General features: G+C 51.9%; 1 protein-coding gene across 2 annotated transcripts in view; it reads left to right on the forward strand.

The window, feature by feature from the left end:
• The first annotated feature begins 6,004 nt into the window (after positions 1-6,004).
• Nfkbie (NFKB inhibitor epsilon) overlaps positions 6,005-11,955 on the forward strand; it is a 7,298-nt gene continuing 1,347 nt past the window's right edge. For both annotated transcript variants that reach the window (XM_031346884.1, XM_031346885.1), the window contains exons 1-5: positions 6,005-6,627; positions 8,817-8,919; positions 9,493-9,715; positions 10,404-10,492; positions 10,664-10,903. In XM_031346884.1, coding sequence (XP_031202744.1) covers positions 6,254-6,627; positions 8,817-8,919; positions 9,493-9,715; positions 10,404-10,492; positions 10,664-10,903 — 1,029 coding nt within the window. In that variant the 5' untranslated portion in view covers positions 6,005-6,253. The remainder of the gene's footprint in view (positions 6,628-8,816; positions 8,920-9,492; positions 9,716-10,403; positions 10,493-10,663; positions 10,904-11,955) is intronic.

Raw genomic sequence — 11,955 nt, forward strand, 5'->3', positions numbered from 1 at the left:
TCCTTCCGCCTGCCCATTCTGGGAGGATCTCAGCCTCAACTCCTCTCCAGCTGCCCTCTTAGAAGGGCCCTGGCGAGCGGGAGGATCAAGCAGCATTCGTCTTCCATCTCTGGTCCCCACAAGTCCTTTGAGGCTGAAGGCTGGAGAGAAGGGGATGAGTCTGGGCATCTTAGGGGAGACCCTTATTCCTAATTTGTATGGTAAAGGCAGAAGCCGGACTCGGACTCCAGAGGCACCGAAGCTAAATCTAAGAAAGGACTACTGGAGGACAGAGAGAGGAGCCACCGGAAGGTTCTCCCTCCTTCCCAATAGCAGCCCCAGAAAAGCCATGGAGTGCATCCAGTTCCCTAGAATGGGGGTAAAGGACACCTGAGGTCTATAACTCTTAATTCTGGCTCTACCGTAAGTTGTGTGATCTTAGACAAGCACCTTCTTCTCCCTCTAAGCCCTTATTTTGTTCCTCGCGGGTACAATGAAAAAGTTCACCAGTCTGACAAGGTAGGGAGGCAAAGTCACAGACCACAGGCAAACCGAGTGACTGCCAGTAGCCAAGCCCTGTGTGCTGCCCACCCAACCCATCCCCCGGCTGCTTTCCCCTGCATTGACCAAGACATACAGTGTTCTGTGTGCATCCTGGTGCACACATACATAATCCTGATGCACACATACATAAGTAGGTACTCAACACCTCCTGTATGTCATGGATAGAAATAAAATATAATTTCCTCTTTTCTTCAAAAAGCACAGTCTGGTTGAGAAGACGTGCAAACCAATCACTTTAATCGATTGTGATAAAGGCCAGGCAATGGTGGTCGTTCTGCGTGTGTGTATAGTCACTGTGCCAACCTGCTGTGTCACCAGGGTCTTTGTCAGACAATAACTGTTCTTCCTTACCCATAGGGAACCAAGGCATGTGGAGGGCAAAGGGCAAGTGAGAGCTTAGGGAACTGCCTGCCAGCACCTACAGACTGCCACCCACCCCAGACTTCAGAGCTTTCTCTTCATGAAGGAAAGTGAACACACATCTGAGACAGGAGGATCAAGACTTGAGGCCAGACTGGACTATATACCAAAACACTGCCAAAGGGGGGGGGGTGGTTAGGTAGTAGGTTGGGGTTGCAGTTCAGTGACAGAACACTTATCTAGCATTCGGAAAGAGCTAGTTTCAATTCCCAATGCCGGAAGTTCCTTTGGAGCAGGAGGTGACCTTGAGGCGGTTTTAATATCATATCTGATCTCTGGGGTTAGGAAGGAAGCATACTGAGGTGCCAGGTGCTCCCCTGCCTCTTCTGGGTCAGGAGAGCCACCCTCTCTATCCCCCCCCCACCTCTGCCTCCCCCCTACCCCCAGGGTGTCTGCTTTCATGCGCCTATTTCCCATTCCTCCCTTCCAAGTGAGAACAGAACAGGTCTTCTATCCGCCTACTGCTTTGAAGTGTCAGCCTGAATGACCCTCTTTGGATCAGAAAGTCCATTCTTTCCCTGAACAGGCCATGGGTAGTCTCCAAAAGAGAAAATTTCTCATCTGCACCCGTGACACAAGAGAAATCTTGGTACCTCATTCCAGTGGTTCCCACCCTCTGCCTCGAAGCCGACTCTAGCCCCTCACTCTGGTTTCAGTCTGTCTGACCACACTGAGCCGTCCCTGCACAGAGGTAGGTCCCAGCACAGGGCTATCCTAACATACATCTTCCCATTTGGTTATGACCTTCCCCCTGATGCCCATCCACTGTCTCTACCTCAGGGGACTCCACCTCAGACGACAGTTATAAGAGGGACAATTCCTGGGGCTGGAGAGATGGCTCAGCTCTTAAGAGTACTGACTGATCTTCCAGAGTTCCTCAGTTCAATTCCCAGCAAACACATGGTGGCTCCCAACCATCTGATGCCCTCTTCTGGTGTGCCTGAAGACAGCTACACTGTATTCATATACATAATTCTTAAAAAAAAAAAAAAAAGGACAATCCCCTTTAGTCAACTTCAGAACTCCCAAGAGACCACTCTTCTCTGGTCATAGACAATATCTCTCCCTGGAAGCACCAGGGAATAGGGAATTGAAAGGAGGGGGCAGTTAAAGATGCCAACCACCTGGTCACCATGGAAATGGGGCCTGTTTCCCTAGTGCAGTGGGCTGGGGTGGGAGGTAGGGCTGTCCAAAGTGAAGCAGAGAACACCAGCACAGAGAGAGGGGCTTGGTAGCCCCACTGAGAGAGGCCTGATGTTAAGAAAAGTCAGGGCCAGACCACACTGCAGCTTGAGTTGAAGGCTAATGACCATCTTTTGAGGTAACACTGCCATTGGGGTCCTGGAGTGACAGAAAGGCTCCCTGTCAACGTATAGGCGCTTTGGTTGAGGCCGTCAGTGGCTCAATGCTGACCTCATGTGGTCAATGCAGGGATTGCCACACACCTGTTAGGGCTCAGGACCACACACCCGGTCGGGTTGAAATAGTCATCCTTAAATGTGGTTTCTTTGTGAATTAGAAAAGTGGTCCCTGGCACTCCCCTACGTCGGGTTCCTCCATCGATGATATCTAGACCTTGGTAAGAGTTTCACTGAAGAAAATTTATAAGACATAGTATTAGGTCAAAAGAAGCAAGTTCCGTATTTTTCTTACTATGGGTTCTTGGGCAAGCCAGCCGACCTCTCTGGGCCTCAGGCAGGTTTTTAACCTGTAGCTTGTACATTTGCTCTAGATTTTGAGAATGGGAGGGGTACATACAGGAGAGGACTTTGAAAACTTCTGAAGTCACATTAACTAAAGTCACATTAAAGGAGTGTGTCTGCTTGGTTATTCTTTGTTTTGCTCAGGGTGTTGATTTGGCAGTTTAGAGCTAAGGATCGAACCTAAAATACAGTTACCAGGTAAGCAGCATTGACCTCTGAGCTACATTCCTAATGGATGCCCCCATTGCCTGGGGCATGTCCTGTCCTGTCATGACTCCAACCTGCCTTATACTGAGCACATCTTCTTTTTTTTTTTTTTTTTTTTTTTTTTTTTTTTTTTTTTTTTTTTTTGGTTTTTTCGAGACAGGGTTTCTCTGTATAGCCCTGGCTGGCCTGGAACTCACTCTGTAGACTAGGCTGGCCTCGAACTCAGAAATCCACCTGCCTCTGCCTCCCAAGTGCTGGGATTAAAGGCGTGTGCCACCACCGCCTGGCTGAGCACATCTTCTTGCTAGTCCTCCAGTGGGACGGAGAACAGTGAGTGAGAGAGGACGCTCTTCTTTTTTAATTAATTCATTCATTCATTTTATATTCCGATTACTCCCTCCCTCCAGGTCCCACCATCACAGAGTCCCTCCCCCGTATCCCTGCATCCCTGCATCCTCCTAGAGGATTAAGCACACCCTCTCCCATTATGGAGAGATTGGTTCCACAGACAGACAATAGCTTTAGAAACAGCCCCTGCTTCAGTTGTTGGGGGATATGCATGGAGATTGAGCTGTCCATATGCTAACATGGACAGGTGCGGGAGCGGGCTCAGTCCAGCTCGTGCATGCTCTTTGGTTGGTGGCTCAGACTCTGGGAGCTCCCGAGGGTCCAGGTTAGTTGACTCTGTTGGTCTTTCTGTGGGGTTGCCATCCACTTTGGGGCCCTCACTCCTCCCTCCAACTCTTCCATAAGGGTCCCTGACCAGTCCAATGTTTGGCTGTGGGTGTCTGCTTCTGTTTGAGTCAGCTGATGGATGGAAGCCTCTCAGAGGACAGTTATGCTAGGCTCCTGTCTACAAGCATAACAGAGTGTCATTAATAGTGTTAGGGACTGGTGTTTGCCCATGGGATGGCTTTCAAGTTGAGCCAGTGATTGGCTGGCCATTCCCTCAGTCTCTGCTCCATCTTTGTCCCTACATTTCTTTTAGACAGGACACATTTTAAGTCAAACGTTTTGCGGGTGGGTTGGTGTCCTTTTCCTTCCACTGGGGGTCCTGCCTGGCTACAGGAGGTAGTCTCTTCAGGTTCCATGTTCCCACTGTTACACATCTCCGATAAGGTCACGGCATTGACTGCTGGGAAGAGAGGAGGCTCTCTCAAACTCCTCACCATCTCCAGCTCAAGTTGAACCAACTCTGTCTCTTTCCCCACTGAGTAAGTAGTTGGCCCTATTAAGTGACAAACATTCTTCATTGTAATTGCCAGAAACTTTCAAAGATTTTATTTATTTATTATAAAAGGAATGGTGGTGCACACCTTTAGTCTCAGTACTCAGAAGGCAGTGGCAGGTGGATCTCTGAGTTCAAGGCCAGCCTGGTCTATGGAGTGAGTTCCAGGACAGCCAGGGCCACACAGAGAAACCCTGTCTTGACAAACTGAGATTAAATAAATAAATAAATAAATAAATGAGTTATTTATTTTTATTTTATGTGTATGAGTGTCTTGCCTGCCTGTGTTCATGTCTAGTGTCTATGGAGGTCAGATAAGGGCATCATATCAGATCGCAGATGGTTGTTAGCCCGCCTGTGGATGCTGGGAACTGAACCTGGGTCATTTTCAAGAGTGGCTCCATATGTTAGCAAATGAGTGAATGGATAGAGAAAATAAGGTTCTGTGAGAAAGGGCAGAAGAGAATGGCGTATAATAGCTGTCTCTCCTAGCTCCCCACCCCAAAAGGCAGAGGTGCAATGACTGTTCCCACGGTTGGCAATGCTCTTCTAAGAGCATTGCTAACCCCAAGAAAAGAGCATCGAGAAGCTCCAGCTCAGGGAGCACCTGTAGCTGGTGTTCTCCCGGCCCCTAGCCATGTGGAGGGAAAAGCAGGAAGGGGAAAGACTTCAGGGCTAGGGTGGAGACTTCAATAGTGTCAGGGGCCTCCCCATCCTGGCCCCACTGTGAGGAACTACACTTCTGTGACTACTGGGGTTAGCCATCTCCTGTACCTACCAAAGGCCAGCGTACACCCTGTAAGGAAGAAGAAAGCCCATGACCACCATGGCCTGTTAAATAAGTCCTCCCTAGAAAACCCACTTCCCCAAATCACATCCTCCTGCCAAATCTGTGCTTGGGGAGTTGACACAGGACACTGTCTGTGAAGGTTTCCCAGGGCAAAGCTGCTCCCCTAAAGATAATAGGTGCACCCTCTCTTACCAATCCCCTTGAGCACTGATTGGAAAAAAGTGAAAAGGCAAGAGAAGTTGAGAAAAAAATAGGTAGAGGGTAGCAAGCCGAGCCACCACCGTTCCCACCCCCGACATGTGCTGGCTGGTCAGGCAACTTGGTGGGAGCTAGAGTCATCTGAAAAGAGGGAACCTCGGTTAAAATGCCTCCCTAAGACCCAGCTGTAAGCCTCTTTCTTAATTAGTGACTGATAGGGAGGGCCCACCCCACCCCACCCCACCCCCCCACCCCACCCCACCCCATCCGGTTGTGGATGATGCCATCCCTAGGCTGGTGGTCCTGGGTTCTATAAGAAAGCAGACTGAACAAGCCATGGGAAGCAAGCCAGTGTACAATGCTCTCCCCATGGCCTCTACATCAGCTCCTGCCTCCAGGATCGTGTCCTGTTTGAGTTTCTGTCCTGACTTCTTTGATAATGGATTATGATCTTGAAGAATAAGCCAAATAAACCCTTCCCTCCCCAACTTGCTTTCTGGTCAGGGTGTTTCATTGCAGCAATAGAAACGCTAAGATATCACCCACCAATCTAAACAAACTCCCCACAAAGTAGCCAGTTCATGCAGAAAAAACAATACACACACACACACACACACACACACACTTTTAAAGCAATTGAACGAATAAATGAATGAATGAAGACACCACGGAACTAAAAAGAAGGAACGAACAAATGCATTGAATCAGTGAATGGAACAAATGGGAAGAGGAAGAGCGAGTGAATGAATGAATGAATGAATGGGCGAAACAGTCCACGCAGGAGTGAGTCAAGACGGGTAGCCAGAGACTCCCTGCCTACGCAAGCAGCAAACAGGGGGATTCCGGAGGGGCGGGGCTCTACCCGGAAGAGCCCATGGGGGCGGGGCTGTGGGCGTGGCACTGGCCACTTTTTGGGCCCGAGGGCGGGGAGAGAGAGAAGATCTGAGTAGGGACCGTTCTGCTGGCCAAAGCACCCCCTGCGGTGGACCTGGCCTGGACCTCTCGCTTTTCTTGTCCGCTCCCCGCGACTGCACAGCCAGGTAATGAAGCCGCTCGGAGAGGGACTCTGGGTCTGTTAGGCGGACACACAAACCCGGAAAAGCGCGCGGCACCCATCAGAGTTAGATCCCGCCGGACCCGCGACCCCGGGCTGGCGCGGCCGGCATGTCGGATGCGCGGAAGGGGCCGGACGAGGCGGACGATAGCCAGTGCGACTCCGGCATAGAGTCGCTGCGCTCCCTGCGCTCCCTGCCCGAGCCTACTGCGGCCCCAGTCTCCGGATCATCGCACAGCAGCTGCCCACAGCCTTGGAGCCATGCTCCAGAGACAGACAAGGAACCAGAGAAAGAAGATGCGGATGGAGAGCGAGCGGACTCCACCTATGCCTCCTCGTCTCTCACTGAGTCCTTCCCCTTACTGGAGAGACCTGAAGCCAAGGATCCAAGCCCTCCAGCCCCAGGATCGCCGCTGCCCCCCGCAGGGGTGCTGAGCCCACAGCAACTCGAGGCGCTCACGTACATCTCTGAGGATGGAGACACGTGAGTAAGCTGGCTAGGCTGAGACAGGATGCTCAGTTAGAACCTCCCTAGGAGCTGCAACTGGCTGAGCACCCACCACCACTTCATCACCCAAGAGGACAGACCCGTACAGCACCCGCCCTCGAAAGGCCAGTCCTCTTCTCCAAACTCCAAACTTAACTTGCAGCCTGCTTTTAAGTTGTAGCCAGGTTCAGACCAAAAAAAACAGACATCATCACCTCTTTTGGGAGTGAGTGGACAGAGTAGCAGGGCCCTTGTAACCTAGAACACCAGCCAGAATCTTGAAAATCTACCAGTGACCCACCCCTGGGAAGAGGAATTCCCCAGCAACCAATTCAGTTTTTGTTTTTCTTGTTGGGGGAAGGGGTGTCCCTGTTTGCTCAATATTTGGGATACCAGTGCCTGACTCCAAAACACCCTAACCAGAGGGGAAAAAAGACAACACCAGGGTTACAGGTTGCCATCTGAGCCCAGGAAGCCTGAATTAAGGGTGCTGCCTGGGTGCCTGTTTGAAATTGGTTCCAAAAGAGAGACTAGACTGAGAGTTCTTGCCCCAACAAACAGGATAACCAGCTGGCTGCCCCGGCTCACTTCCTCCTCTGCTGAGAAAAGGGAAGTAAGGGCTTGGCGTCAGCCTCCCCAACAACCTGCACCTCCTGAGCTCCCCAAATTCTCCTTGCTGTCCTTTCTTATCTCTTGATCTCCCCTTTCCTCCCCTCAGCCCTGTGGCCCTGCTGGAGTCGGGAGGTGCAGCTGGACTGTGAGGTTATCAAATGTATAGGGTATCAAGTGCAGAAGAGGTGACTGGGCTTTGGGGGTAATAGAGCAGGGGCAGCTGGAGTCCTGAATGAGAGAGACTGGGGATGCAGGGGTACCTGTTCTGACCTGCTTGTTGGAGATGTAGGGGTCCTGGGTGGATGCTGACAAAGGTAGTCTCCGTCCTGTGAGCAGGAGAGAGGCAGTAAGCCTTTTGTATTTCATACGCCAGTAACAACCTTTAGCCCAGGACCTCAGAGTTCTGGGAGCTCCATGCACAACTTCTCAGGCCACCGAACCCTCTATGGTTAGCCTCTGAGATGCAGTCTTGGCTGGCTCTGTGTAGAGACAGGTGCTGTGTGTATGTGGGGAAGCATCAGGATCCCCCAGCAGACATCTTCTCTCCTTTGGAAGTGACTGGACTGTGGGAAGTGTGGAAGTGGGAAAAGGAAGTGGGTGGGAGGAGGGGAGACTGAGGGAGAGAGGGAGGTGGCTGCAGGAATGTGACCCAGAGAGCAGGCCCTGGCGGAGGGGATTTCCACAGTGGTTCCTCCCTCCCGCCGTCACTCTCTCCTGGCCTCCTTTACTGCCAGTCTGCCTACTGCAAAAGCTTGCCTCCCTCCTACCTAAGTGTCCCCTCCTAGCCCAGACAGGCCTTTAGCCAGGCTGCCCCAAGGCAGCTGTCCAGGCCTAGCCATCTAACACTGGCTTTCGTTTTCCCCACCTGATGTGGGGAAACCCCAAGACTGGAACTTCCCATCCCAACTGCCCCAATTGGCCCTAACTTATACCTCCTGTCCCATCACACACCCCGCATCCCCATCGAACCCATTTTCTGCACCGCACCAAACTCCACCTTGGAGCTGTACCTAGGAGAGGGTTTTTGACCGGACCGGCTTGTGCAGGCTGAGGAATGGCCCTCTTGACTAGTAGGTAGGACAGTGGTTCAAAATGCTGTGCTGCCTCCTTGGAATGTGTGACATTGAGTTGCTGGGGGGAACCCCACATCCGCCTCCTCCTGTCCTCCCCGTTGTGGGGAGGTGGGTAGCTCAGCCTGGAAACCCCCTCTGTTCCTCCAGCAGCTTTCAGTTTAGCTTTGAAGCTGCAGCTGGCCTGGCAAGGCCCTGGGGGCACAAGGGTGTGGGCAATTTGGACAGGAAGGCCCTTGTCCTGTCAGCACCCTGCCCACTGGCCCACCCTGCCCATCGGCCTACCCAGCCAAGGCTCTCCACAGGTCCAGCCATCTGGGCTTGGAGCTCCCACCTCCAGAATCCTGTCTTCCTGCACAGACCCCTCACTTCCTGGCCCAGACTCTTACTTCCTGCACCTGCTTGGTTGTGGGTAGCTAGTTAGAGGTTGATGCAGTCATTCTAACCCCAAGACAGCTTATCGTGTCTGACCTGGGCTCTGACCCTAGCCCTCTCCCGCTCTAGGCTGCTCCACCTGGCAGTAATTCACGAAGCCCCGTCCATGCTATTCTGTTGCTTGGCTTTCCTGCCCCAGGAAGTCCTGGACATTCAGAACAACCTTTACCAGGTGAGTAGAGAGAGAAGGCTATGCCCAGATGCCTGTTGCCAAACCCTCTGCCAGACACGGCGCCAGAAGCTGCAACACAAAGATGCGTGCGGAGGAAGCAGTGTCTGCCCATGAGGTACCCACAGACTCGTCACTGGCACCTAATTAATTATACAGCACAATGACAAGTGTATTGAAGACCTTACTAGATTCAGTGGGCTCTGGCATCTTTGAGGGCCAGACAAGGAAGGCAGAATATAAGAGATGACAGCTTAACTGAGCCTTACAGGGGGGGAAGTTGTCAAGGAGACAGCCCTTGGCTCCTCTCTCTTTCCTCCCCTTCCTCAGCCCCTGCAGACAAATCCTGGAGAATGATCCAGATCTCTCCAAGGGATGAAGGATTAAGGGTGAGGCCCTATTTCCCAAGCATTTTGGGAGGGGCTTAGGAGTGATTTCTCTGAAGACCCAACTTGACCCTTACGGTTACTTTCAGACAGGCTACTGGGAGTTAGAGGTGGTTGTATCCCCATATGTTCTCAGGGGTAGGAGCCTGCTGCAGTGGTTCTGTGACCCCGTGACCCTCTATGCCTACAGACAGCACTGCATCTGGCTGTTCATCTGGATCAGCCGGATATCGTCCGGGCACTGGTGCTGAAGGGGGCAAGCCGAATTCTGCAAGACCAACATGGTGACACAGCCCTGCATGTAGCCTGTCAGCGCCAGAATCTGGCCTGTGCGTGCTGCCTGCTGGAGGAGCAGCCAGAGCCAGGCAGACAGGCTTCTCCTCCCCTGGACCTCCAGCTGAAGAACTGGCAAGGTGCGAGCAGAACTTACACCTGTGAGCAAGCCCAAGGAAGAGTGAGACAGATAATAAATAGCACACTATGACTTCTGTGTGTGAAGGAAGTGGGTGCTGTGGTCGACTAGCGGGAGGAGGAGAGCGGGATGTGGCAGGGTCGGAGGGAAAATTTTTATAGGGAAGTTCTCAGAGTCAGGAGCCTCTGAACAGAGACTCAAGAGACAAAAGATGTAAATTTTAATATAAATCTCTATTATAAGCAAGGTTGGAGAAAGGAAGGGAGTTCTAGGCCAGAAGGGGGGATAACAAAGTCAAAGCTACAGGGCATCTAGGAAGAGGGGGTCCCTGGGGAGAGACGGGGGGCTATGAGGATCCCCAGACAGCTCTGAGGAGCCTTGCCTGGGCTTGAAGGTAAACGTCTAGAGTTAGCAGGGGTAGGTGTGTGCACTGGACGACGATGCATGTTTGGGGCTGGCGCTCAGCAGCCTGATCCTTGAAGCATAAAAGTTTCAGTAACATGACTGAAAAAGTGGAAACTTTGAGTTCCTTTCCTCTCAGACCTCTGAGGGGATTTTTGGGAGGTGGCATTTTAATGGTCCTGTGATTAGAACATTGAGTAGGCAGGGGTCCCTCGAGGCTAAAGGGCAGGGTAGTCCCTACAGAAAGGTAGACACCAAACAGCAGTCCCCACCCTCCTCCACCCCAGGTCTGGCCTGTCTCCACATCGCCACTTTGCAGAGGAACCAACCACTCATAGAACTGCTGCTTCAGAATGGAGCCGACATCGATGTACAGGTGAGGCTTCACCTGGTCCACCACCTGCCACCACCTGGTCCACCACCTGCCACCATCTGGTCTAGCTACAGGTCCCCTGGCAGTGTCAAACATGTTGACATGCCAACTCCAGAGCACAGGCTTGGCACGCTGCCTCATCACATGAATCGCTGACATCCCTGTTCCTTGCAGGAGGGCACCAGTGGAAAGACTGCCCTGCACCTGGCTGTGGAAACCCAGGAGCGCAGCCTGGTGCAGTTCCTGCTCCAGGCTGGTGCCCGGGTAGATGCCCGCATGCTTAACGGGTGTACACCTTTGCACCTGGCAGCTGGCCGGGGCCTCAGCAGCATCTCATCCACTCTGTGTGAGGCTGGCGCCGACTCCCTGCTGCTGAATGTAGAAGACGAGACACCCCAGGACCTGGCTGAGGATGTAAGAGCCTCTCACCCGTAACTGAGTTAGGCAAAGGGGGCTCACCAGTGAACAGTGCTGGGGTCAGGCTGGGGGTGGGACTTGGTTGACAGAGTGCTTGCCTAGCATGTAAGAGGTCCTGGGTTCAACCAATATCACACATAAAGTGACACATGCCTGTTATTTAAGCACTTAGGAAATAGAGGGAGGAGGATCAAAAACTGAAGGTCTTCTTCATCTACAAAACAAGTTCAAGGCCAGCCTAAGCTACATGAGTCCCTCAGCCCCCTAAACCTGCCGGGGGTAGAGCAGAGCTACTCTTTACCAACTGTGACATATTGGGCTGTATTTGCCCCCTCCCCGCCTCCAGCCTCCAGCCAGTTTCCTGAGCTGCTCAGGCCCAAGGAGCCCAAATATGGACTCCAACAGGAGTGACTTGGTGAAGCTAACCAGATGAAAGACAATGTCACAGTGAGGCCTGGGAGAGCAGGAGGAGCAGCATCCCCACACAGGTCTGCACATGTCTTGAAGCAAATGTCTTCAGCATACAGATAGATACCCAGGATTTTCAGGTCTTAGACTTTGTTTTTTAATTTTTTGTTTAAGATTTATTCATTTTTATGTATGTGAGTACACTGTCACTGTCTTCAGACACACCAGGAAAGGGCACTGGATCCCATTACAGATGGTTGTGAGTCATCATGTGGTTGCTGGGAATTGAACTCAGGACCTCTGGAAGAGCAGCCAGTGTTCTTAACTACTGAGCCGTCTCTCCAACCCTTCCCCCTTTTTTCTTTATAAAGAGGCAAAACTCACATTTTCTATACATTAAAAAAGATAAATCGGGCGGTGGTGGCGCACGCCTTTGATCCCAGCACTTGGGAGGCAGAGGCAGGCGGATTTCTGAGGCCAGCCTGGTCTACAGAGTGAGTTCCAGGACAGCCAAAGCTACATAGTGAGATCCTGACTCAAAAACAAACAAAAGTATCCAAAACATAGAATGCTTAACCCTTCTACACCTCAACTCTAATCCCAACAACAGCCACACACACATACACACACACTCTCTCACA

The sequence above is a fragment of the Mastomys coucha genome, unplaced genomic scaffold (genome assembly GCF_008632895.1).
Source record: "Mastomys coucha isolate ucsf_1 unplaced genomic scaffold, UCSF_Mcou_1 pScaffold3, whole genome shotgun sequence".
In the NCBI taxonomy this organism is placed as follows: Eukaryota; Metazoa; Chordata; class Mammalia; order Rodentia; family Muridae; genus Mastomys; species Mastomys coucha.